Source organism: Oreochromis niloticus, linkage group LG2 (assembly GCF_001858045.2).
Source record: "Oreochromis niloticus isolate F11D_XX linkage group LG2, O_niloticus_UMD_NMBU, whole genome shotgun sequence".
NCBI lineage: Eukaryota > Metazoa > Chordata > Actinopteri > Cichliformes > Cichlidae > Oreochromis > Oreochromis niloticus.
Genome location: NC_031966.2, coordinates 11,884,179 through 11,910,623, shown reverse-complemented (window position 1 = coordinate 11,910,623; position 26,445 = coordinate 11,884,179). Strand labels below are relative to the sequence as shown.

The 26,445-nt window shown below is 37.7% G+C and overlaps 1 protein-coding gene across 16 annotated transcripts in view; it reads left to right on the top strand.

Moving 5' to 3' along the window:
* The window catches only part of prom1a (prominin 1a), a 90,005-nt gene that overhangs the window by 58,229 nt on the left and 5,331 nt on the right, over window positions 1-26,445 (top strand). For 3 of the 16 annotated variants that reach the window (XR_003221484.1, XR_003221482.1, XR_003221489.1), the window contains 24 exons: window positions 5,631-5,751; window positions 6,237-6,300; window positions 6,708-6,797; window positions 9,638-9,867; window positions 10,238-10,312; window positions 10,502-10,565; window positions 10,917-11,076; window positions 11,495-11,647; window positions 11,904-12,027; window positions 13,117-13,220; window positions 13,951-14,035; window positions 15,761-15,907; window positions 16,953-17,024; window positions 17,598-17,690; window positions 20,048-20,065; window positions 20,573-20,626; window positions 20,710-20,790; window positions 20,874-20,942; window positions 22,321-22,410; window positions 22,820-22,935; window positions 23,691-23,714; window positions 24,144-24,212; window positions 25,665-25,765; window positions 25,984-26,023. Coding sequence is in view for 4 of the 16 variants with exons in the window: in XM_025910048.1 (XP_025765833.1) it covers window positions 5,631-5,751; window positions 6,237-6,300; window positions 6,708-6,797; window positions 9,638-9,867; window positions 10,238-10,312; window positions 10,502-10,565; window positions 10,917-11,076; window positions 11,495-11,647; window positions 11,904-12,027; window positions 13,117-13,220; window positions 13,951-14,035; window positions 15,761-15,907; window positions 16,953-17,024; window positions 17,598-17,690; window positions 20,048-20,065; window positions 20,573-20,626; window positions 20,710-20,790; window positions 20,874-20,942; window positions 22,321-22,410; window positions 22,820-22,935; window positions 23,691-23,714; window positions 24,144-24,212; window positions 25,665-25,734 (2,173 nt within the window). In the remaining 12 variants the exon portion in view is untranslated. The other 13 variants (XR_003221490.1, XR_003221492.1, XR_003221483.1 and 10 more) reach the window with 9 other exon arrangements.

Sequence of the window (26,445 nt, the reverse complement as noted above, 5' to 3'; positions counted from 1 at the left end):
AAATGATCACTGTAGTTATTACAGTGACTAGAATGATAATTTTGTTACTGAGGGCGGACAATAAAGAGACATTTTCGGCAGTGTTAAAGGAGGGAGGGGCTGTAAGGGGGCTGTCCCAGCCTCCCAACTACAGTTACACTGAATGCGGGCCATTGTTGAAGTTTGTAAAAGCTATGGAACCACCAGACCATGGAACACTCGCTGCCCAGCCCCCAGTAGTGCCCTAGATTCTGGGGCACTGCACTAGTTTGTTGCTCTTCTTCGTCTGCTGTCGCAGGGCATCCAGGATGAGTTTCGTGTGTCATTTGGCTTTTGCTCAAGCAGGAATTAAATGCCTTTTTCAAGCTTGTTAGAGGTAAATCTGCCTCCTGCTGTGTTTGAATTGTCCCCTGTAGTCAAAAAGCAGCCATACAGTTGATGGCTGGAGTTGGTTGTGCAGTTCAGACGTTGCTGATAGCAGTGAAATGTGATGATGCTGCACAAAAGATCAATGGCTGAAGTGCACAGATGAGTTGACAAATGGTATTTTTAAAGGCCACCTGCTTCATTGAAATGCAACATTTCTTTTTATCAGGGTGTCAATTTTAAAGCCGTCATACTAGTCTGCTACAAGCCAGACAGTTTTTAAAGGTTTTTAAAGTTTCCATATGCAAATAAGCAATCAATAGTTATATTCCTATTTCAAAACAATATTGATGCTTTTTATAGACAGGAGTCACCAAGTACTTTACAGAAAACAGTTGGTGGTACATTAGTAGATCGTGGATTTGAAAGATGAATTTCATCAGGATTTTAGCAGTGCAACAAATCAACGACTGTCTTCAAAGTGAGAGCTAGTTTACATTAGTTTGAATAAGTTTCATTATTGCTATTCTTTCGTACTTGTTCTGTTGACTAAAAAAAAGAAGTGGAAAAACTGTAATTTGGAGTTATTTTTTCTGAATTTGGCTGCATGAAAATACTGAGCTTAGGAGAAAGGCAAAGAGATGGAACAGTAGTCTATGTCTTGGGGTGGCTGTGGACAGTCATCCAGTCTGTGTGGGCAAGATACTGAACCCTGAATTGAGTGTTAGTGCGAATGTTATCAAAGGTGTTTAGATAAAGTACATGTGTGTGATTAGGGGCTTGTAGAAAAAAAAGGGCTTTGAGTGCTCAGTTAGCATACATATATATAAGTAGCTATATAAGTGCCAGTCTATTTGCATTAGGTGAACATAGTGCTAACACTAAACATTCACATCAATCCAGGATTCCTGAGAAACTGTAAACGTTTTAAACCATGTCAGGCACATGTTCTTATAACTGATTTGCAAACAGGACATGGTCATCAAAACCAAAAATTGTACTGACCAGCAATAAAGCAGCTCTGGGTAAAGGCTGGTGGCTCCTCCCGGAGGCAAATGCTTATTCTTGGTTTGAGGGCTTTTTATATGATGATGTAGATAAGTAACATAAGAGAGGACTCTGGCATTTATAACTTTGAAAACCTTTTATATGGACAAAAACTTTAGATAACAGACTAAAGGATAGGAAGAAATGCTAGAAGCTCAATCGGGGATATATATAATGAACTGATGCCTGTTTGATCTGCTTTGAATTTCAGGTCTTCTCTTTGTTGTCATGCAAAGCTCACATCTTTTTTTCATAAGTGAATTTTATAGTTTGGCTTATGAAAACCTTTTCAGCTGAATGCCATGGAATATTTCTCTGTCACATGTGATATAATAGACACCATTAAATAGAAGGTGAAATGAAGATGACACTGCAGGGGGATTGAGTCCTTAGTGGCATGTTTCCTGGATACAGACGCTGCAAGCGAGAAAGCGGGTTAGCAAGCCTTGCTTGTCATTTTAAGTTTGATGGTTGTTTGATCATTTTGTATTCAAATACAAATGTGTGTATGCCTTTTTGTCTTCTTGCAGCTTTAGACCCTCATTTAATTTAATCACTTTTTAAATAACAGACCCAAACTGGAACGTGAGCAAACTCAAACTAAACTCAAACATGATTCTCATAAAATAAGGTGGACAGTCATAGACAACACAGCTTGTTGCAAAGCACCAGGCTGTTTCCTCAAAGAGTCTTTGTTCAGCTACAAGAGGGAGTGAGTGAGAGACAAAGGAAAGGACAGGAGGTGGGAAGTGGGAGAGAGAGAGGGAGAAAGAGGGAAAAGAGAGAGGTAACTGAGGGCAAAATAGGAGACCGAGGAGGAGATTAAAGAAGAGAAAGGGTGGAGTAGGAAAATGATAGTTACGTATCACTTTGGGATATAGTAAGAAAGGATAGTCAAACAAAAATACCTCATTAAGGGAGATATATGGAGAAATACTGGTGTAGAGAAAGAAATAGTTTAGCGAGGGTGTGAAATACAGGCTTCATAAGTAATAAAGACAAGCAGACAACCAAAAGCAAGCTTAGAAAAGAAAAGTGCGGGATTGTGAATTTGTGTATGAAAGAGGAAAGCAAATGTATGAAGTGTGAGTGAGAAAGATACAGAGGGAGGGCAGAGAAAGTGTTTGACAAAAGGCTTTTGTTGTGAAAGTGGCCATTTTGAATCTTCCCCTGGTTACGGATGGCTCCACTTCACTGTGTCCCAGCCTACTTGTTTGGCCTAGTTTCTCATTAAGTCGCCACTTGTACGATGACAGTGTTTACTCTGTTGGCACACTCACTATTTATGGCAAACATTATCACACATCCACTAGAGATGGTGCAGCTTGATGCCATGCAGATCAGCGAATTTCTCTCCCGAGGGCAGCACATCCTATAACACATTTGTTCTTTAAAGACCATGACAATGCTGTTAGAAGGCTCTTTTTTTAATCTTGAAAGATGTTCATTATGAATTTTTTTCAGATGCCAGCAAGTGAATATTTACATTCATTTTAATTTAGAAACAAACCAAATATATGTCGAGGGAATGCTGTTTAAAAGGATTGTCAGGTAAAAGCCTTTATTCTCTAAAGCGAACAGGGTAGCAAGTTTGAGGATTGCAAAGGATTGCAAAGTTGCATCTGAACAAATGGCAAGACTTTGACAAGAATGTAATACACAGTGCCATGCTGGGCAAAAACCAAGCACATTATATCAGCACAAATACCTCATACCACATAATGATTTGGGTTCCTCTTGTTGCATTCACTGAGTTGACCGTGAACTCCTGTGTATACCAAAGTATTTTAGAGTCAGTCTCAACCACAGCTAAAGGTGTTCTTGGGCCAAGAACACCAGCAAATCTACAGCTAACTGTCTAAAAAAGAAAATAACCAAGGTGTTTGACTTGCCCACTCAAAGTATCTGTGGCATTTGCAAAACTGCCCCTCCTGCTTATAAATATTCAAAATTTACTAGGTTGTTATTGAATCATTAACTCTTTACAAAACAACCATGGGCTCCTCTAAGCTGCTGACTGAAGATCTGAAAATGAACTGATGCCTAAAAGCAAGGGAAGATATCAAAGCGCTTCCTCTGAAATGTCGTTAAGAAGTAAGGGGAACAGGACAAGCACTGGAAGACCAAGAAATTTTTCAGATAAAACTGAATATCTCGTAGGCAGAATGGCGAAGCAAGACCTTGTATGACATGCAGGAAAGTTTAGTTCGCCCAGACTGTCCCACTGTGCATCACTAATGCACTAACAGGAAAAAAAAGTCAACCTTACCTGCAGCCTCATCAGTATGTAAAGCAGCATATATCAACAAATGGAGTTAAAATTGAGCAATTGGCTACAATAACCTGAGATCTATTTGAAGATGAAAAGCATTTGACAAGAAGACCTTGCCAGCTGCTAAGGATGGGGATTACTCTGCTGTGAGGTTGGAAGGCAGTAAAGTATACAGGAAACCTAACACAAATAAAAGGAAATTCATCAAATTCTGGAAACTGAAAAGTGACTGACTTCTACAACAGGACAGGTATCCAAAGGAGACAAAGCAATCCGCTCTGATCTACATGAAGAAACACAAGCTGCAAAGTTCTGGAAAGACTCTTCAGTCCTCCGACTTAAACTCCAAAGAAAATCATAAACATGCTGACTCTTAGCTGGCTACACGCTGTGATATCTGACAAGTACTGACTTAGACTGCTTAAACTTAAGCATGTGTCTGCATACAGAATAAAGTGTAACAATATTTGAAGACATTTTTTCCCCTGCATTTCCATGCCAGAAATTAAGAAAAATACATACGTTTAACAAAGTGGAAGGAAATGTGCTCCAATGCGCTGCATTTCTTGAAAGTAGAAAACATTTTATGCATACACTAAGTGTGCAAACACACTGCAATGCTTAATGTTGCAAAATGTCCACAGCTTAATCCAGGATAGAAATTAGATTATATCCACAAAGGGAAACTGTGACTACAGCAGTGGCTGCACTTTACTGCTCTGTAAAGAAGAATGGCGCCCAGCAATGTCTTCATGCATTAGCAGTAAGACAATAGAAACCCCATCTCTGGGTGCACTGTGGTCACATACGTACAACAGGTTGTACGTATGTGACACATAAAGACCCCTGCCTCTTTTATAGAGTCAGTCACAGCACCCCGATTCTGCACCATTGATCTAAACCTTCCCAGAAGCTTTTGAGTCAGTTCTTTTGTTACTCCTCTCTGCCAGTCATCTTACATCATTCATAAAGCTGCTTATTCCACTGAAGCATTTCCATGAAGGGGGATTCACTGTGTCATACAACTCTACTTTAGGAGTTTTTGATCCTTAGAGTCAATTGTAGAGAAGCTTTTTTTTTCCTTTTTGACCGTCTTTCCTTAAGCTGCTCACGCGCAAACCTCACTTACACACATCAGTAGCAATAAGAACATACGTGCACACACTCTAGTGCTGCAGTAGCTGTGAGGTGCTAAGGAGAAAATTCAGCTGGGATGAGAGTGAGTCATGGAAACCGCTTAATATTATGGGCTGTCTTTCCCTTGATGTTGTTCAAGCTAATTAAGCCTTGTAGTAAGCTACTCAGGTCTGTTTGAAGTATGCAAGAGATTCACTTTAATGGTCTACTCTATGCAATTCTGTGTTTTCACATTCAATTTGAATATGCTTACAACCCAGGGACCTTAGATTATAAAGATAAGACACCTGGATTTCTAGCTATGAGTCTATTTCTAAATTACTTGGGGAAATAATAGTTGTTTAGATCTTGAGACTGCAGAACATGTCAGTATATGACACACACATACAGTATTGTAAAGATGCATTTACACAAGACCTCTGTGCCTGTTATGTTACCTTATTCTAGTCTATTAAAAACATTGTTGATGAACAGGAAATTGTGTTTTCATGTCAACATTTAAACTAAATTAATGGAAATTGTTTGTAACAGTTAATTAAAATGGGTTTAAGGTAAATTTATTTTCTTGATTACAAGAATAGTCCAATGTAATAGTCTGGCTTTCAAAGAATGACACTCTACAGGTGCACTCAGTGGAAGTCGAAAAAACAAGGTAAAGTGAATGTGGTGGTGCACACTGACCCCTACTGCTGATGACTTGTCATCACCCTGCTCTGCATGACTCGCCCCTGCCTTACTCTTGACTGACACAGAGGCAGCAGGGTCACTCAGACATGTCCAATAGCAGGCAGATTACATGTTTGTGTTCTTGTTTCAACTGTTTTATTAGGATTGGAGTGCTGTGTGCGTATGCCGCCAACCAGAACCTGAGCTCTCAGGTGAAGAACGTACGGAGACTGGTCAACAGCAACATGAGGGATCTGCACACTTTCGCTAACGACACACAGATGGTGAGGCAGAAAGTTTCCATTTGAAACACGATGTTACATAAAGAATTGGGGTGAAGCATTATAGATGGTTCAGTTATGAATTTTCCTTACATTTCAGGGTGGCAGACTTGAGGGTACACTTGTGAATCAGTGTGCATATCATTTCTTTTTCCTTTGTTGAAACTAGGGTTTCTTGTCATGCTGACTTTGTGTAATCCTTTCACACGGGAAAAGAGAATTTTCTCACCTTTTGTGCACGCAACACCTGCAAAGTTGCTTTTGAAAAGATTGTTCTCATACAGTGAAATTTCTCCAACAATCAGTCTCACTCTTGTGGGTGGTATTTGCTGAAGAAAACTCCAACCAGATTCTCAAGTGGCTTAATGAAATGGTGTAGCACTGAAGTTGTTATTTACTACAGAGTGTTTGTTGGCGTCTAGACCAATAAAGTACTTTTGTGCAGCTATTTCTAAATCTCTGCTTGTCTCTGTGTTTCCTCTATGCAGCAAATTGATTACCTAATATCCCAGTATGCCACAGCCAAGAACAAAGTCATCTATGACCTAGATAGTAAGTAGCTCTTCTCTCTTTCTCCGATAGTAAATTAGGTAGACACAAACAAGTCACTAAGTTTATACACTCAGTTGTGTAGCATGCTTATTATGTGTATTTAATGTGTCTGCTTTACTTGTTTTCACAACTGTGACTTAACTAGCTCCATAGGCAAAGTAGCAACTTTTAAAGAACATCTCTTGAGTATTCCTGCTACTTTCCTCTGGAGGCAGTTCTTTCCTAGAAGTTGTGACCTGCAAAAACAGAGCCAGGATTTTGAACTTTTAAATTAAAAACAAAAAAAGGAAGAAGTTATGTCTTGTATACTCAAACCATTAGAACACAAGTTTAGATGGTTTACTAGAGAACAAAATTGGGAACAAGAGTGATTTGGACTAACGTGTCTCTGCTGATGTTTTCTACAGACATAGGTCCATTATTGGGTGGAAGAATACATGATCAGTTGGATAAGGAGGTCCGTCCTGCCTTGGACCAAGTCCTCAATATGGCTGGAGGTACAGCTGCTCACTTTTAATTTCCTCCTCTAGCTAAGATCAAAATTGCAGGTTCTAAGCTACTAAATGCCAGCTACAGCTTCACTGCAAACACTGCAGTACTGCCAGTTGTGTCATGAATAAAATGTTTTTTCCCTTAATAGTGGGATTTAAAGCAAGTGTGAATAACCTTTTTTTGGTGCAAATACAGGTTTAGGTCTTGTTTCAGCATTTTCCTCTAAGTAATAAGTCCTCCACCATATAATAATAGTTTCATTAATCCTTAATCTTTGTATTTTATGCTTTTTTTATGAAGTGAAAATCGAGAGGGCCATTAAAGGTAATGATAACTTAGTAACTGACCCACAGTCCTTTGACCCTTGACTTTGTGAATTTTGACACCAGTGTTGCTCCTGTGATTCGTCCCCTTTGTTTTCTTCCGTGATGCCTACCTGAGCCCCGAGTTACAGTTCTTGAGTTTTTAATGAACAATAAACAGTCAATATATAAAAACTGCACTATGCTATATCTTACTTTGGTGACCACAGAGTGAAGAAAGTAAAAAGCTTTAGAGCACCTTTTACTGTCTTTCTTAGGGCATCCATACTTTAGATTCATGCTTTATTCCTTTATATGAATGTCTGCTTCTGTTGTCACCAGGTAAATTGTCTTTATGGGCAAATAAATAAAGAAAATCTCTTAATTTTCTTTCCATTTATGAATATAAATGGATATGATTCTCCTTCCATAAAAATCCAGCCTAGTGCAGTTTGAAGTTCATGGTGTTTTGACAAAATCCCCAAACCCTTTCTACTGTAACTGTGTTACCCCAGTGTGATGTGAGCATAAAAAATGTGTTTGTGTAACCAACCATGTTATTTTTATTATTATGTTTTTAGATTTGAATATGTAACTATGAGAGTACCTGGTTTTCTTTTTCCCTTGTTTTTTAAATTCTGAATTACAACTAGATGCTGTGTGGATGTTTGACCCAAATATATAGGCTTGCACCACATCAGCAACAAAAGATGAAAGATCTGTCAGTAAGCATGAAAAAAGTAAAGTTGGTAAAATGTCTGGCCATCGACATGGTAGTAATTATACTGTAATTTGTGTTTTTAATATTCATATCCTTTTGGGTTTCTGTTGGTGTTGAGCCAAGTCGTCAAAGCTTTTTATTGTTCACTGAGAATGCACGGTCGAACAAGAAATAAAAAAGGAACACTAAACCAAGAGATATATACCACTACAATTAAAGATGGTGCTTAAGCGTCCATCTATGGCTTCACAGTGTTGCTAATCGTGCCACTATGTGAGAGTGCATTTACCGTTTCCCCTCATTCACCTTTTATGTCTCTGTTCAAAGATGTGAATGTTTTTGTTTTCTTTATCCTGTTTAATTTTAAGCATCCTCTGCAGGCTGCTCACAGACTCTATACTAACACTGGCTGCTGTCTTACGATGAACCCAAATGCATGGAAAAGCATCATTTACTGAACAGCGACATCTTTAATACTGGCTCATATTATTCATAGCATTCCTGTTTGCTTAATGTTCGCCAAAAGCGATTCTGTTGCACGCAGTGCAGTTAACAGTGTAATTTTAGATGCTAGAGATTCACACTAGTATATGAGAACACTGCAGACACACTCCAAATGTCAAACCCCATTAGCTTGGATGAGAAACTCAAAAGATATACTTGGCTCAGGCCTGGGCTTTACTAGGGATACACCGATTGTGGAGTTTGGGCTGATAGTAATGATTTCTTAGTATGTGCCAGGGAAACAAAGTACAGTTTTAATATAATTGTGCTTTATTTAAATGTTTCATTGTTGCTGACTTTTACTTCAGCTACATTTTATTTTCAAAGCAAACATTGTACATTGTACTCTGTACCATACCATAACACTTGAAATGCTTAAGATTTTGCAGATGTTAACTATATAAAGTCACTAATATATAATGCTTTATTAATACAGCTAAAGATACCAATATTATATAAGCAATTTAAATAACCTCCAGCTGAAACATTAAAATGAAATACGCATTAATGGTTCAATAATTATGATCCAACGATTCAAGTAGTATAATGGGTTCTTTTGACATTGTAGGATTGTGATTTTAATTAGGTAAAGGGTCTAAATAGTTCCTTTACCATTTTGCAAAACAGTTATTTAATATGAAACAATTTTCTTTTCCTATGTAGTCCCACTTTAAGCATAATGCTATCCATAACAGGGTTCAGGGTTGCACACAAGCATGAAAAATCATGCTATATCTGTTTCTAAGCTGTATTTCTGCTATTTCTGGTCAACCATTCTGATTTCCTCTGGCCTCCACTGCTTTGTTCTGGTTACCCGATTTGTGTTACCAATACACTGTTTAAGAAAAAAAAAAAACAGCTCCGTACTTACTCTTCACTGGTGAAATAAAAGGCTGTCTAATATCACACATTTACTGTTACAGTATTTCCCAGAAGAGAACTGAAAGATTCATATAAAGTATTCATGATCCTTTGAGTCATCTGTAGCCAAACCACATAGTAGTATCCAATGGGAATAGAGTTTATGGAAAACCCCTACATGACAACTCCTTTATTTTAAAATTTTGCCTCAAAATACAAGATGACTAGTGAAAAAAACACCTTCATTTTTAATTTCCTGAGGATATAAGACAATCCAGCTGACTTTATTTACATTTTGGAAGAACATGTGACTGCAGTGAGAACAGTCCCAAAAACCACTGTTCTTCATTTTTACTTTTTAGATACTTTGCTTTGGGCATTTCTCCTTTATTGGTTTTTCCCTCCTATATTAAACCCAGTTCACTTGCCATGTCGCTTGTGGTCTCATTTATTTCAGCCATGCGGGAAACCAAGGAGGCCTTGGAGAGCGTTAATGCATCTCTGGAGGTGCTTCAGGATGGAACAGGGAAACTGAGCCTAAACCTGGGCCAAGTCCGGACCAGCATCAACCGCACCCTAAATGACCCTGGCTGCCATGATGAAGACTCGGATGCTACCACAGCCCAGCTATGCCGCAACATTCGCCAGTCGCTGTCCCAGCTGCAGATCAGCTCAAATTTCACACGGGTACAAAACTGAGTGAAGCAAACTCCGATACAAAGTTTTATACTGTATGGTACTGTATGGTACTGTATGGTACTTTTAGTTAATGGATAACTTCAACGTTTTCTGTGTCTGTCTTAAAGTAATCATCTACCTTTCTGTATTGACCCTAAAGATTAGGCATTAGAAATTAGTCTTTTGTCCTATTGTTGAATTTTTTTTCTCATGCAGTGTGCTGCACAATGAAATACATCAATGGAAAGGTTGAGGTTATTTTTTAAGGATTTTTTGGAACTAGTGAAAAAAGGAATTTCTGAATAGCAATCAGGAATTGTTAAATTTTGATAATTTCTTATTGCAAATACTTATCAAAGCTGTGTTTTTCACTTGTTAGCTACCCGATGTGAATGCACAGCTGGAAAAGATGAACGATGTATTGAAAACAGACCTCAGCGCTGTCGTTCAGAGGGTGAGCATGAAACACATGAGATGGATTGGGTTGGTTTTTTTTGTCTTCTAGTCTATTTTCTGATGTAATTTATCAGTTTTCTTGTTTACTTGTTCATCTTAAGTTCCTGATTATTTTTTTTCAAATACAACCAAAACCACAAAATGGACAAACAACTTGGTGTTCCTTCTTGTTTTTCTTCTTTCACAGGGCTTCTCCTCTTTAAACGACACGCCGCATATGGTGATTGAACAGACCAGAAGTGTTGTTGAGAGTAAGTGGCTTTTGAACCAATGTTTTTCTGAAATCAAACACAAACGTTAATAACTCTTGATATATGTTATTACAATAAGTGCTTATATAAATGAATGGATTTTTGTGTTCTCCTTGCGCTCTCTGTTTCTCTTTATGTTTCATTTGTTATGTAAGTTTGTTTCTTGTAGCAAGAATTGGGCCTTTAAGTTTGAATTGCACAGATTTTACTGTAAACATTTCTTGATGTAGTAGTCTAATTAAATGTTAAATTTCCATCCGAGTTAATATTTTTCTAAAAAATGGTAAAACTGATGGATTTATTTATTTTTCAAGTATCTTTTTTCTTTTTTGAAAAAATAATTTCTCTCAGGTGTAACAAATTTGGTGGATAGCATTGGCAATAACATCAGCAGCTTTTCCAAGGCATTGCCAGTGCAGAGCTGCCTGTCCAACTTCACCATCTTTGTTAACCATGTGCACGCCAGGATTGAAGACTACTACCCAGAAATTGACAAAATGGACTTCTACAGGTATTCTTCTTCACTTCACAAAGCATACCTGTGTATTTATAAGTGCTTTGCATAAAAGGAAAACCTCTAAGGGTAAAAGTAAAAAAATATTTTTGTTAAATAGAAACTATCATGTAAATGTGCTGAAACAAGGTAACTGTATTAATGCAATATGCCTGATGTTTGACATTTATCTTCCTGTATGTTTTTTTTTCTTTTCCTTTTTAGTAAGCTTTGTGTTCTATTTTCATTGTACCCACCCTAGTTTTTATGCTTATGTGCTTTTTTTCTGGATAAGCAAGTGAAGCAAAGCTCTCTTTCTTGAGAATGCTTTGACAGTTTGTTGATATAAACCACAGTGGGAACTGTGCTTATTTATATTTTGGTAAACCACCTTCTGTGAGATCTCTAATAGTTTGGCTTTGCCTGCTGCCTTCAGGTGGATTGGCTGCATTGCTCTTTGTTGCATGGTGGTCCTGGTCCTGGCCTTCAACTACCTGGGCCTGCTGTGCGGCACGCTGGGCTATGACAAACATGCCTCACCTACAACACGGGGATGCATCTCCAATACAGGAGGAACGATGCTTATGGCGTAAGTCCAGTATGCACATGATAAGCTCATTTAGTTTCAAGATCTAAAGTGTAAAAAGCTGCCACAACTCAGGTTTATGATGCTATTTTAACGCCTACAAGTACAACTGTAGTATAACTGTACAAGTTCTAGTAGTTTTTACAGTTATTAAAACTGTACTATGACAGACAGCTTGTTTCACTATAAAGCTACAGTTCACTGTGTTAGAATTGTACACATCAGCTGTACCACAGGGACTATTTGTTCTTCTCCACAGTGGAGTTGGATTTAGCTTCCTCTTCTCCTGGGTACTGATGGGAGTGGTGACCATCATCTTCCTGGCTGGAGGGAACATGGAGAAACTTGTGTGCGAACCATTCCACACCAAAGAGCTTTTCAAGGCAAGTCATGCAATGATAAGGGAGATAAAATGTAAACAGGGTATTTTTTGATTGTGTAAAAGTGGATCCCATACATAAAGCATACAAAGGGCCCTGCTTTTAAAGATTAATATATATTATTAAATAAAAGTCCTACTTGAAGAGTAAAAGAAACATTCTATATACTTTTCTTTGAAAACTGACTGTAATTCATAAAGAAATCCAACGTGTGTATCTGTGTGTGATACAACTAAAAAAGTAAATAGTGAACAAAGTGACAGTCTCACTTCAGCTTCATACATTCAGAAGTGAATATTTTCAGACACAGCACACTGTGATCTCTCTTCATTACCCACTGTGGTGAAGCTGAGGCCGGCATGTGCTTCGTCATAGTGTTTAGTTTTTGTTTTGGTGGTTGTGACATTTGGTGTAGATTAATCTGCTTTAGCTTTACTGGGCAATCCTTTCAAAAACGTGTCCATGCATTGTTAGCAGTGCAGAACCAATGTGTCATTTTCATTCAGCTTCACTCCACCCCGAGTTATAATTCTGAGATCCCACAGTCTGGGAACCACTGGCACAGATAATTGTTAGTATAAGCACACTACATAAAACTTGGTGTCCCTTAGGTGGGCTCATTGGAATAGCATTTGCTGCCAGTTGTCAGGGGCAAGCTGTTGTGTGTATTAAGTCTGAATGCATCTGCACTCAACCCATCCATAATTCAGAAGATCTAATTTTGCCTCAAGTTTAAAAAACAAATAAAGAAATGGGCAAAAAAAGGCTGGAATATTCTGCCATTTTTCTTAATTTATGGTGCATCGGCACTCATGAAAGAGAATGAAGTTTGTCAGATTTGGAGCAGGGTCTCTTAAGTAATTTATAGAAGTTTCTGCAAATGAAATTCATTTTCAGCATTTTCTTCTGTGCCTCCATGATTGCTCTTCTCAACTTTCTTTCCGCCTCAGTGAGGACGAACTGCATCGTGGATGATGATGTGCATTTATTTCTAATTTGAATTTACTTTAATGAATTTACTGATGGATTCATTTTGCTTCTCCATAGGACTTATTGATCATACATCCTGTTTCCTGCTCTCTAATTCACCAGGTTGTGGATACTCCATATATGATCAACCCAGAGTGGAAGAACTTCATCCCTGGCTACATGTACAACGACTCTGAGCTGGAGTTGACAACAGAGAGCTTATACAGGCAAAGAAAATGATTTTTTGTGTATTTAGATGACAGTGTCATGCCATTATTCTCACACCCTTCTCCACCTGTCTTCTCTATATTTCATGCATACACTAGTTTACAACAATATGAAAGATTTTTTCAGCAAGACAACCCATTTATCTAGGTGTAGTCTGCAGAATTAATGGATGATGCTGATTTTCATTTGGCTTAGGGTCAGACATCAAGCATGTGACTGAGTATCTTGTTTCCATTGATGGAGATGCAAATGAGAAAGAAGGAGAGGGTTACTATTAAACCTGGCGTGGCTAATTAGGATAGTTTTTTTCCACGCTATCTGCACTGCTTTTCTGCAGCCTCTTTCTTAGTGATTACACGAGCTTTCATCATCTTCCTGCACATTCTCAGTATACTGGGATGGCAGATTCATCGTCACCATTTCCAAACAGAATGTGCTTTCAAGTTTTCACACACTATAAAGCAAGTCTAAAGTATGTGGCTACCTAAATGTTTTCAAGGCATTTTTAGCTTTAATATATTTCCAAACATTTTAAGCTTTTCGTGAATAATACACTGTCTCTCATAAATGGACATATTAGTCATGTACTTCCAGTCAATTTCACTTGGTGGCAGCAAATATTTTTATTATGACAGAAAGTTATATATTGATATTTCTCTCTCTGTCTTTCTTTTTTCCCCTTTCTAATGTTTCTGTGTGTATTTGTTTTCATGTACTTGTCTTCATTAGTACTTGCAAAAAGAACCAAGGCATCTACTCTGCCATGCGTCTGGACAAAGTCTTCAATATCTCCTCTTACCTGAACACCACAGTGGTTAGTAACCTTTACGTACTCTGTTGTAGTTATTATTATGATAGGATGCTGTCTTATAATAGCTAAAAGTAACTAAAATAACTACTTTTTTCTCCGAAAGTGTTATACACTTTACATTACCCGTTCATATAAAGATACATGATATTAACCTTTAATAGGACAAATTTTAATCAGCTGAAAAAGAATAACTCTGATTTTGCTCACATATCAGGGTAAAGTCAGGGTAATCTTTATCCATGTATAACATTTTCTCTCTTTCCTCCCACTCGCAATATGCAGTTTGAATATGTAGCTCTACAGGGAGTAAGGTCCCAGACATCTGCAGTCAAGGCTGCAGTGCTTCATTTGCATTACCTTATAAGTTCTTAGGTCCCAAACTAAAAGGGATGCTGACAGCTGATAATTTCAGCATGCTTTAGCCCTTAAGTCAGTGTATGCCTGTGTGACATTATATTGATTTAAGTTTCTATTTCCCTGTGACTGTAAGCCAGCTACTTCTACATTCAGCACTTTCCTGCCAGTTGGCACAATTGCCCTGACTCATTGTCGCCAGCAGATGATATGTGCCATGCGGCTCCTGGATATTGTTCATTTGTCTTCATTAAAGCCTGAAAATTTTCTAAAAGTCTGACACTTTTTATTCTGTTAATTTACCAATCATACAAGCTATAAGCAGCAAATCTAAAAAGTTTCCCCCCCTTATTGTGAATATACATCTATTCTCAAAAGAACTTCCCTCTTTTAAGCTAACATGCTTGTTATCACCATGGTAACGCTAATTTATCTCACTGTATAAATGCACAACAGTTTCTCACATGGCTCTAGGTTGTATGCAGCATGGGTGCATTAGCCAACTTTAACACCAAACGGTGACATGAAATATTATTATATTTATATAGTCTATGATATATACCTTTGAATTGATCATAAGTATTCACATTTCACAATTTATTACAAAAAAGGTTAAAACAAATTTTCAGGCAATAAATGGGTGTGTATATACTGTCAGTGGATCAGTGTATGCAGTGTTGCGCAGCTCATCTCTTTGTAGAATTTTCTTTATTAAATCAAAGTTGTGCAACCCATCACATGCAGGACATTTCTAGTGTTATTGGAAACACATAAACATACAACCATGTCATCTGAGAACAGCTTTTATTGTCAGCACTTTTGGTTTGGTTGTCTTTAAAGTGCCACAAAACAACAACTTCTTTTTTGGTTGTGAAATTACATATTTCTATTCACGACATCCTTCATGAAAATCACACTTGCCAAGATATGTCTCGGTACGGCTATGGCTTTGCTTTTTGGGACAACAGTCCTTAAAGCATACAGTCCAGTGCAAGCAAAGGTACTCTTGATATTTATTATTAAATGAAAGGATTATGTAGAGAAATGTATGACTGGGGACTGTAAAACAAAGAAAATCAAGAGAAAACATCACTGGCATATGTAGACTTCCATCCAAACCACATCTTTAAGATTTTGGGTCGCTCGTGTGCCAGCATTTGTTTTGTGTTTTTGGAAGCCTTTCATTATTTTCATGTCTATACAGTCACAACACTGGAAATTTACTCAAAGTCCCAAGATTACCAGATTGTCTTTTTTTCTGATGTTATGTCAAGAACATTGGAGTATACACATAAAATATGCATGAACAACATTTAATATATACATTCTAGAACAACTAAACTAAAAAAGTATTTTATATCTTTGTGTTAACAGTTCACAAAGGATGTGGTCAGTCAGCTGGACAGTCTTAAGATCGACCTGAGAAGCATAATCCTGTTGGAGGCAGAGGGAAGGCAGAACCTGCTGGATTTCTCTGAAGCAGGGCTGTCAGAGATCAACTACGCCGACTACCTGGAGGAGGTGACACATCAGCACAAGCATACTGGAATGAGCAAACACATCAGCGGGAAAGAAAAAAAAAAGTGCAACACAAATAAATCCCTTAAAATATGCATGAATGAATGGGGAAGGGCATAATTGGATAATCAGGCACACAAAACCACGCAGGAAGTAGCGTGGTTTTGTGTGCCTGCAAGGGACAGGCCAGCATACACAACAAAGACAAGAAGCAATACACAGAAAGAGAGACACACACAATATTTGTGTAAAACAGCTACACAACCAAGGTATTTCTTTGTGATTAACTAGACTGTGAATTGTTCAGTAGATGGACCGGTTTATCTGAGAAAGAGTGGGGAGTCAAATAATAATGAATTGTCATGAATTCTTACATAATTACATACAAACATATTTCAGCTGTGCTTTAATGGTATGCTACCAGAAATAGCTCACTTCTGTGGGCGCAGTCTAAGAGGCACCTCCACTGCTGTCAGTTAACATACAACAGGCAGCCATGCTTCGCCTGATAAGAGCTTCAGTGTGATACAGAACAGTGGGTTTCGTCGAGGACCACTGCAGCTCAATTATCCAAAGGTGATCCTGCCAAGGCAAAGAGGATGTAGGAACAGGCAGGGACTTGGCATTTCCTGTCTTGTCTAACACAACCCGTCAGGTTCACTTAGAATTATTTCCCCAGAGTGACTGAAAATAAAAAAAAAAAGCTTTAAAGATTGAGTGATACTCAACGCACACACCCTGCAGTCAAGATGACACATTTTTATGTGCAGCATGTCTCTCTGCTGTCTGTTGGAAATAATATAAGTGACAAAAAGTTATATTAAATAGCTTTCTAGTGGTCTAATTGACTGGAATCTGTGCAGTTGAAAAGCTGCTACAGAAGAAACTACAGTATGAAGGAGAAAATGTAGCTTTAAAAATGTTACTTTTTAGTAAAAATAAAAAGAGTGAACAAAAAAAACACATCTTAAATTTAACTTTGCTACTGTAAAGGACAACAGCCTTACTTTTTATTATATTTTGTTCCCTTTTACTTTGATATCTTTAGGTGAATAAGGGGGTCACTGTAGTGGATCTACTCTCATTTGCCAGAGAACTGGAGGCCCAGACAGACCTGATGGTAAGATTCTGGCTTTTATACAAGCACCCAGTAGTGGTTGTATAAAGTGTTTTCTCTTATGTGCACACTGATTTAATTTGCTTATGTACTTACAATGCCACAGGAGCACTTGATGTCAAAAAATGAAAAGAAAATATGGGTGTTCTTGCTCTCTAAGCGCTCTCTCAACGGCTCTGCCTGAACAAATAAAAGCTCTCAATGATGTGTGACTGCCGTCCATTGCATTTAGGGCAGCACAACATGCTCATTCACTTTCAATTTCTAAGTCCATTAGGGTCCTGTAGAAAGATGGAGTTTGTAGTTAGTTGATTTTAGAGAAAGGGGCTTTTAAAGAGATTTTAATCTAAAGGTCCCATAAGTTTGTTGTTCTGAAGTAAACCCAGCTGTTCCGTAAATTCAATAATTTGATTCCTCTCCTGACACCACTGTCTACTGGATGAAAGGGATAGAGAACTATATTGTAATGTATTGTTATATAAAAGGCAAGGAAAAAATTAAGAATGTATAATATATGTGCTTTGATATATTTATCTTAATATATTTCAAAATTGTGTGGTTGTTTGTGCATTTCAGCCCAAAAGTCGTCTGCAGTCTGCTCTGAAAGGCCACGTTGGCACTCTGCGGCAGATCCACAGGCAACAGATCGTCCCAATGGAGCAATCCATGGTAATGCCCTACTGTGTTTCTCTGTTTACTATTGAGATAGCTATTTCTGTTTTCTGCTTAGGTTAGATTCATTTAGTTATTCTCTTTGAGGAAAGATTCTTCCTACATCATTTCAAAACTATGTGCCAGTGGTGGCTGATTTAATTTGCATTAATTTGGTGTATTCAGTTGTCATGGTTGTTTGTCTCCCCCTCCCTTCAGACAGGGATTAATATGACTTTCAGGTGAATTATAGAAGTGATAAAAGTATGTATTAGATGCATTTATTTGTGTGTGTTTATTTAAGTTAGTTTTAGTTAGTAAATATTACACGCTAATCTTCATTTTAACTAAGCAGTGGCCAAACTTAAAACAAATGAAGAAAAATGAATTAATTAAGAGGATGGGAAAAGAAGCGGAATAAGATATATTTTTTTTAAAAATCAACAAAAAATGAGTTCAAGACTGGGGTTTTCTTTTTTGAGGGTCACTGGCATCTACTCTGAAGATTTTATTTGATGCTAGAATTTCCTGAATCTAAGCTTTGACCGATTTGACAGATTTAGAAAGAAAATCTAGAATATATTTTATAAAATAATTATTGAATAAAACATGAGGAAATTACTACTTTTCACTTAATTTTGGATCTAAATAAAACATTTTTGCATCATTTTAATATTTCAGGTCACATTTAGAGCAAAAATGGTCAATTTGTATGTTTAGCTGGCTTATGATTTGCAAGTTGGTAACATATGAGGGAACTGCAAAAACGCTCAACTCAAGGTTTCAAATTGGGACTTGACAAAAAACTGGGTGTCATTATGGTGGCAACATCCTTTACAGATAGATAGATAGATAGATAGATAGATAGATAGATAGATATGTACAGTTTATGATTATAAACAAAAAATTCAGTTCTCTTAAGCTCTAAAGAATATTCAAAATCTTTTGGTCCACTGTCTTTACTTTTCCCACCTCAGCGGGTAGTTGATTTTAGGCTTTTTAAACCTGAGGCCCTAGTAGTTCCCAACCAACTGTATACTGGTTGGTAACTACTGGTCGGTAAGAAAAAATGTCGATTTCCCAGCCAGTTGGTGAATTGTTGCTGGAGTTCGCTGGCAGTCGCTTGGTGAAATGGGTCACGAAGAGGTATATGGTGCTGCACCAAAACGGTCTTTGTGATAGGCTTGGTCACTGGCATATTACCACAGTCACCAGTAGTTTTCATTGAAGATGCCAACTTGTCTGCAAACACTCATCAACTAGTTGCCAAGCAGTAGTGAAACTGAAGAGTGCCATGCAAAGTGGTAGCAGGGACCATTTGCTTTCAAAGTAAAAGTCGTGCCTTTTGAAACATTTTGGTTTCGAAGATAGGCAGACAGTCAACATTTACAATTTGTGCCACACTTTTTCAAGTTTCATTACCTTTTAGTGGTTAGCCTCATGAGTGTCTGCGGACCATTTAGTGTCCTCCATGCAAAGTACCATGGACTGCTAGTGATGAAACCTATCACAACCTATCACTGAGGTAGAGCAGGTCATCTACTGATCAGAAGGTTAGTGGTTCGATCCCTGGCTCCTCCAGTCTGCATGCCAAGTATCCTTGGGCAAGATACTAACCCCAAATTGCTCTCCGATATGTTTGCACTAAGAAACTTAGAAGACAGTGATTGGGTGAATGTTGTATAGAGCGCTTTGAGTACTCCAGGAGAGTAGAAAAGCACTATATAAGAATCAGTCCTTTTACAGGGAGGATTTTGTTGCAGCACCCTTTTTACAACCCATTTCATACAGTAACCTCCACGACCACTCAGTCCAACTGGGGATCGCCAACTGGTCTCTAGGCCTGTGTTACTGAGGCCTAACATAACACTTTGCCTGGTGCCAAATACAGAGACATAAGCAACTAGTGGCTGGTTAAGCCACATATTTTATTTGGAAGAGACCACAACAGAGCTAAAAGACATGAGCCCTGTGGATTTGTTTTATTATAAATGACAATATCATTATATGTGCTAGATGTCAGCTAGATGTCCCAAACTCAAAGCTACCAAGTAGGAGTATTTTCTGTTAACATTTGCAAATATATATTTCAGAGAATTACATAAACCTTGACAGAGATAAGACATTTATATGATTCATTTAATATAATTTAAATGGGGAATTCTGACCTCAGGCATGTGTCATCTAAGACATCATGACTGTGAAAAACAAATTAAATATTCAGTTTTATTTCCCCTGTCAAAGCCGATGCCATTCTTCTGAATAACAGCAATTATTTACAGCTACAAGCAGTTCAGACGAGCAGTGATATTCTTCAACACAGATTTTTACAGCTGCTTTTTTTATGTTGTTCTTTTTCCTCTTTCAACTTCAAGAAGTATGTTAGAGCAAGGGTAAGCAGAAATGCGTTCATCTTGTGTAATAAGTGTCCCCATTCGTTATGTGGAACGTTAACAAACACTGACATCATTTAGAGGGATTTTGTTTTGTTTTTTAAAAAGAGGGGAAATATTCCAATTTTAGGCTGCATTGTGTGTTTTTATTAAATTTACATTATGCTCTGGTGTTGTACGTGAAGAGTTTTGTGCTAAAATGTCAGAAATATCCACTTAAAGAAAAGAAATGTTGTGTAGCAACTCTATCTACTTAGACACTAGTGGAAGCAAAGGAAAGACTGGTTAGTTGTTGCATATGTTACAATTAATTTGACTTTGAAGCTAGCTGAATCATGTTTTTCTTTTCATTGTGGATATTTATTTGGAACAGAACTCTTTAGCATGCAAAGATGTTATTCATCAAGTGTCAGTCGATTCTGGTCTCCATTTCTGTTTCACTGGCATATTTTTGAACGGATATCATTAACCTCTGAACTTTGACCTTTATACTTTTTTGGTCTACAGAGTGCGCTGAACCAGAGTATGAGGTTCCTGGAGAGAACAGCCTCTGATCTTCCTGTAAGTAAAATAGTCCTTGAGTTTAGGTCAGAAATAATTTAATCATCATCATCTAAACAAAAGCCATTGTTTCTTCTCCGTAGAACAAAATCTTAGCTGTTCTTGATGCCATCAAAGCTGCGCAGTTCCTCATCTCGCAGAACGCTACGCATTTGATAAATCGGGTAACTGCTGAATTATTTTTCTTTGCTTTTATACATGATTTGTATAAAATGTTGTACTTACATTGTGTCCTAATCTTCCTCAGGAATCCAGAAAATACACCGCCACCATTATTGGCTACTTTCATCAATACATTGAATGGGTGAAAACATCTGTAAGTGTTGGTGTGCTAATTTGTTGTTTTTTCTAAGAAGGGGAAACAAAATTACATTTTCCACACAAAACACAGCAATAACAACAGAGTACAAAAAAAATAAATGAACCTGACTGGGTCTGGTTTTTTTTGGGGGGGGGGGTAGGTAAATAAAAAGTAAGCAAATAAAATGAAAAAATAATTATATTAGTCCAGGAAGACAGCATAACACATATTTTAGGTAGAGATATCAAGCTATGGCTCCGCATCCTTTATAGGCCAGATCCATAAGCCCATCAGACTGAGTGATGCCCAATTGATCAAGAATCTAGCAGAATATGGAGTTTATCTTTGAAGCTATAGAAAAAGGCTTCAAACTGAATGACTTGCTGATTAAATAGGAGCTTTATCAGTGACCCACCAGACCAAGATACATTTCTAACTGTGCCACAAAATGTGCAAAAAAGCTTGTTTGTGTTTTTTAGCGAATATCAACCTGTTACTCATCATTTAGTCCCTGCACCAAGATTTGGATTGCACTTCAAAAATCCAAAACTACTGGACATGGGGGCAGTTCCACAAACAATGAAAACGTCCATCAACGGATATGATATTTATCAAATTTATCATATCTGATATTTAATACATGGCTCATTCTGTGTCTGGCTTCAGGAATGATGTAAAGCTCAGGTTAAATCTTGGTTTTCCCAGGCAAAGTTCAATACTACGACACTAGAGAGCTGGACACACAGGACATTCTAGGTCTCAGACTCTATAGTAGTCCAATCGGATTTAAATCTGACTTTTACTTGAATCATCTAGACTTTATATTGTCGACTCACATTGATTCTATAGGAATCGATTCCAAGTCTTCCAGTGAAATGTTTCAAACTACAAAGAATAAAATTCAGAAGGAATTAAAGAATAATTCTCAATAACACCATACTTCACTTGCTGGAATGTGAACATTCTGTCTCCCTGAATCATAATTTGTTAACACTTTGAAAGTGTGGCTCTGTTTTTCACAGTGTTAATTTAGCCTGAAGCGAATGTTGCATTGCATTGCAAAACTTTGCATGTTGCATAAAGGTTTTGGAGTGTATACAGAGAAGTCAAATATAACAGTTACGACCTCTATAAATTTGAGGAATTTGCTCTGTGGCATGTTGGTTTCTGCTTTAGTTAACTAAAGGAATTCAGATGAGAGTAAAAAAACAAGATGCTTGAATCATGAAGCTTTTCTGTTGATCTCAGAAGTCTCTTTTTGTTTGCCAAGAACACTGCAGGGAGACGTTGTGCAATCGTTTACATCTCCAGGACAGACTTTAACGTGCGGAGTAATTGTACAGTGTTACTGAATCTGTTATGCGTTGACATTTCCTGTTTATATCCTCTGTAGCTGGCCATGGAGGTTGCACCGTGCAAGCCCTTCAGCAACGTGGTGGACACGGCAGAAATCATGGCTTGCAGTTTCGTGGTTGACTCTATGGTAATAATATTAGAAATACAGGAAGACAGACCCTGTTTAAACAGACTTGTAACAGATTTTATTTGGGTTAAAAAAACCTTTATAACTGGGTAAAGAACCTTGACTCCCACTGTAAAAGTCACATCCAGTACTGTTGTGATGGAGTAAATGATGATAAAATATGAAATTTATGGGCATAGCAAAAGTGTGACAGTTTTAAATGGCTCTAACTGGAACGACTACTGTCTAGCTTAATCTATTATTCATTTGATTTATATAATGTCCTGAGGCAAGACATATTTTATATTACTTGCATAGCCTGAACTTTTGCATGAAATTTTTCCTCAATAATAACAGAAGGCTAAAATAATTATGAATTCATATCCTGATGGGTTATCATTTCCACCCTAAGTACTTGCCTTTCCAACAGAACACTTTCTGGATGGGCCTGGGCTGCAGCACTCTCCTCCTGCTCCCGAGCATTATTCTAGCAGTAAAACTGGCCAAGTACTACCGCAGGATGGACACAGAGGATGTTTACGATGAGTGAGTATTTGTACATGCTCTTCTACTTTTTCCTTAAATGTATTTATAGTTTTCATATTAAACATCTAGTCACTGTAAAGTTAAGTAACATATACACTGCCCTGTGAATGTCCACATACTGTAAGACAGTTTATAATCTTTGTAGGAGATATGTCACATTCTGATAATGGTTGCAGGACATCCTTCTGTTACTTCTATTCTGTCTTTTCTGTCTGCTTTGTGCATGTTGAGCTGCAAATCATATGAAGGAATCAAGTTTTTATTTTTTATATTAATATTTTAGCTGAATTTTGGGGGTTTGTTGCAGTCAAATGAACTTTTTATGGGTCTTGTTTGTCACGTTGGCTCTACAAGTTTACAGTTGATTTTCTTTTCCTCCCTTTTCTCCTCTCTGTAGTTCCTCTGTTTCTGGGACTTGGCATTTCACTTTGTGATAACCATTTCTACTATTTCCATTTCCCACATCCCTTATTTAAACTTTCATTTTTTTCCCATCACTCTCTATCAAGCACTTGGCACTTTAAAAAGAAGCATTGGCACATCTGTTTGTTTATTTTTCTTCTTTACACACATTTTTTTTAACGTTCTTTGACTCTGCAGTCATACAGTAGTTTTTTCTATAACATCTCGGATGATCAATGGCGTCTCTTACCTTGCAATCTGACTGATTACAAGAAACTATCTGGTGCATTTCCTTTACCAACTTAATGACGTTATGCTGCTGTTTTTTTTTTCTTTTGTGTGTATCTTTATAGCACTGAGACAATTCCCATGAAAACGTAAGACATTTTATCCACCTCCCTCTCCTTTTCAACGTCTCTCACTCTGTGCTTTTCTCTGATTCTTGTACATAGAACTGTTTACTAAATTCTTGGTGCTGGTTTGCATTTCTAAGCTTGGAATTGCTCTTATGGGTGGATGGTGTGGCTTCTTGTCGTGTGCTACCTTTTTAAAAGTGCCCCTTACCTTTCATGAAGGGCTCTTGCAATCATTACCTTACAAGTCCACCTGTTTTTGTAAGTTATGGTGTAAATAACAACAACATGGTTTCTACTCCAAATATGTGTACTTCCTAACATCCTTGAAAAGTTTAGCTTCTCAAAAAAAAAAAGCATTTGTATGCAAGCATTACAGCATGCCGTATTACATTACATTTTTCATTGCTCTTTTTTTGTTTTTGTTTTGTTTTTACAATATTTTGTTTTCAGTATGGAAATTGGTAATAATGGTTATCATAGTGAGCGCTTACAAGGTATTCCTAATCCTGTGATGACAAGGTAAACATTACATTAATCCTGTTAACTGCATGTGATGGTGGAGGTGGAAGCATGCCTGAGGAGCTTGGCCTGGCATAGTGCAAGACTGCAGGGGAGCTGATTCATTGCATGTACATGTGTAGACATATTGAATATCTGGAGGTCATAAAATTAAAATAATATGAAAGCTGAAAAGTAATGGCGGCAAAAAACTTAAAAACTTAAAAAGGCCAGCAGAGTATTATCAGCAAATTGTGTGATTTATTGCAGTATCTAGATTCTGTAGGATTAGAGGAGACCAGGATGGTAGCACCATGACTTCTGTGCAAGCACTGAGCAATGCAAGAGGTACTAGTTTACCTTAAAGGCTGGAAGTAAAGGAAAATGTATAGCCTGGTTTTGTGTAAGGTGAAAAAAATCAAATTACCAGGACCTCTAATGCTCACCTATTATGCAAAACAACCAGAGGTGGAGGTGGAGGAGTATTCAAGTGCTTTACATAGTATTATTTATTAAGATACTAAAGTGTTGTGGTTGGTTGATGTAGTTTTTCTTCTTCCTCCACCTTTAATGTTTTTAGTTACATGTTTAGTTAGGAACTGCTGCGATTGCTTTTCACTTTCTCATTTTGCCAGTTTTTTACTTTGTGTTTTTTGAGGAATATGTTACTAACTAGGCATGCTCTCTGTGCACACTGGGACGTTCTTGTGGAGTGAAGAATCTTCCTCTTTCCTCTCGTTTAGAGTCAGCCAAAGTCCGATGAATGTACACCTGATCATTATGTTCAGAGAGAGGCAAGCATGTCAAGCTTTTGTGTGATGCTGGAAATGCTCCTTTTATTTGTTTTCCCTTAAACTAACAAAACATCTAATTGCATGTTATGTATTTTTAAGTTGCATTTGGACGGGGATGAGTTTGGCCAAGCAGCCGACCTTAACAGGAGCTATAGGCAGAGAGCAAAACAGCTAAATTACAGATGAGTCCAGTCTCAAGATGGTCTTTGCTTGTGCAGTTTTCCTCACTGTCCTACATTTCATATGAGATGCGTTTCATATTTCTTTTAAATACAAATATGAGATGGAATGAAACCTGCATTTTCCTTTATGTATCCAGTTAGAAGTCCAAGACCTAGCCAAAGTTCTCTAAAAAATAAAGGGGCAGTAAGTAATCTACAACCTGTGATGACCTTTCTCTGCTGTGAATGGCAACAGCCTCATGAAATACTACTATATTTCTTATTGGCAGTCATAAATGTACTTAATGCCTCTTTAATTGGCCGTACAGTTTAACTGAATGGATATCGATGCAGCTGTTTTGCTCTCTGCCTCGTGAGCCGCTCGTCTTTTCTCCTCTTCCATTTCAAATAAATGAAGAGAAGAAACCGGCGGCTTTACAAAACGACGATGGACTTGTTGAATTTTAGCTGTTAACGTTGTCTCCTTTTGTGCATGTTGTGTGTTCTTGTGCTGGTAGCATCCCTACCTATGATACTATGAACAGGTTCCCGCGGGCCTCGGCTCCTCCGAGGCACATCGACTGGTGACAGAGCCGCCTCTTGTTCTGGCTCCTGAAAGGTACTGCAAAGCTAATGAATCAGACATCTGTTTCTCTAACATGATTTTAATTAATCCTCCTTCTTTTCAGTCTTACATCTTTCCTTCTCACAGCTGCCATCTTATCCTGACGTTCTGTCTGCAGTAACTGTGCCATCGTGCTCTCTCCTCAGTTTTTGGTCTTATGTTTTTGTATTTGTACCCTGACCTAATTCTCTTACTGTAACACCTCTTTACAGCTTGTTTTAGTGCATTTCTGCTCACTGAAGAACCATCATGGTGAGAATGACTAATTTTGGAATCATTAACGTCTTTATTCAGTGTGACTGCTTGCTTAGTCAGTGTGCTGTGTTTGTTCTCTGTCGCTTCTAAATTCTTTTTTGTTTTTGACAAATGCTGCATTTACGCCTATTTCAGAGAAAATGTTAAATGTGTCACAATTACAAACCGTGAATTCAGTCACTTAGCTTTTAAGTTCCTGAAACTGAGACGCTTGAATACAACAAAGCAGTGGTAACACCTGCACTTCTCTGATAAAGAGGTTGCGTTTTTAGTGGATATAATGTGCTTTTCTCCAAATATTTTAGTCTCCTTGGGTTTCTTAATGGGACTTACAAAATAATAAGAGCACTTTTAAATTCTGTGCATTCTACTATGCCATCATCACCTCACACTGCTGCAAGCTGCACTTTTTTACAGTG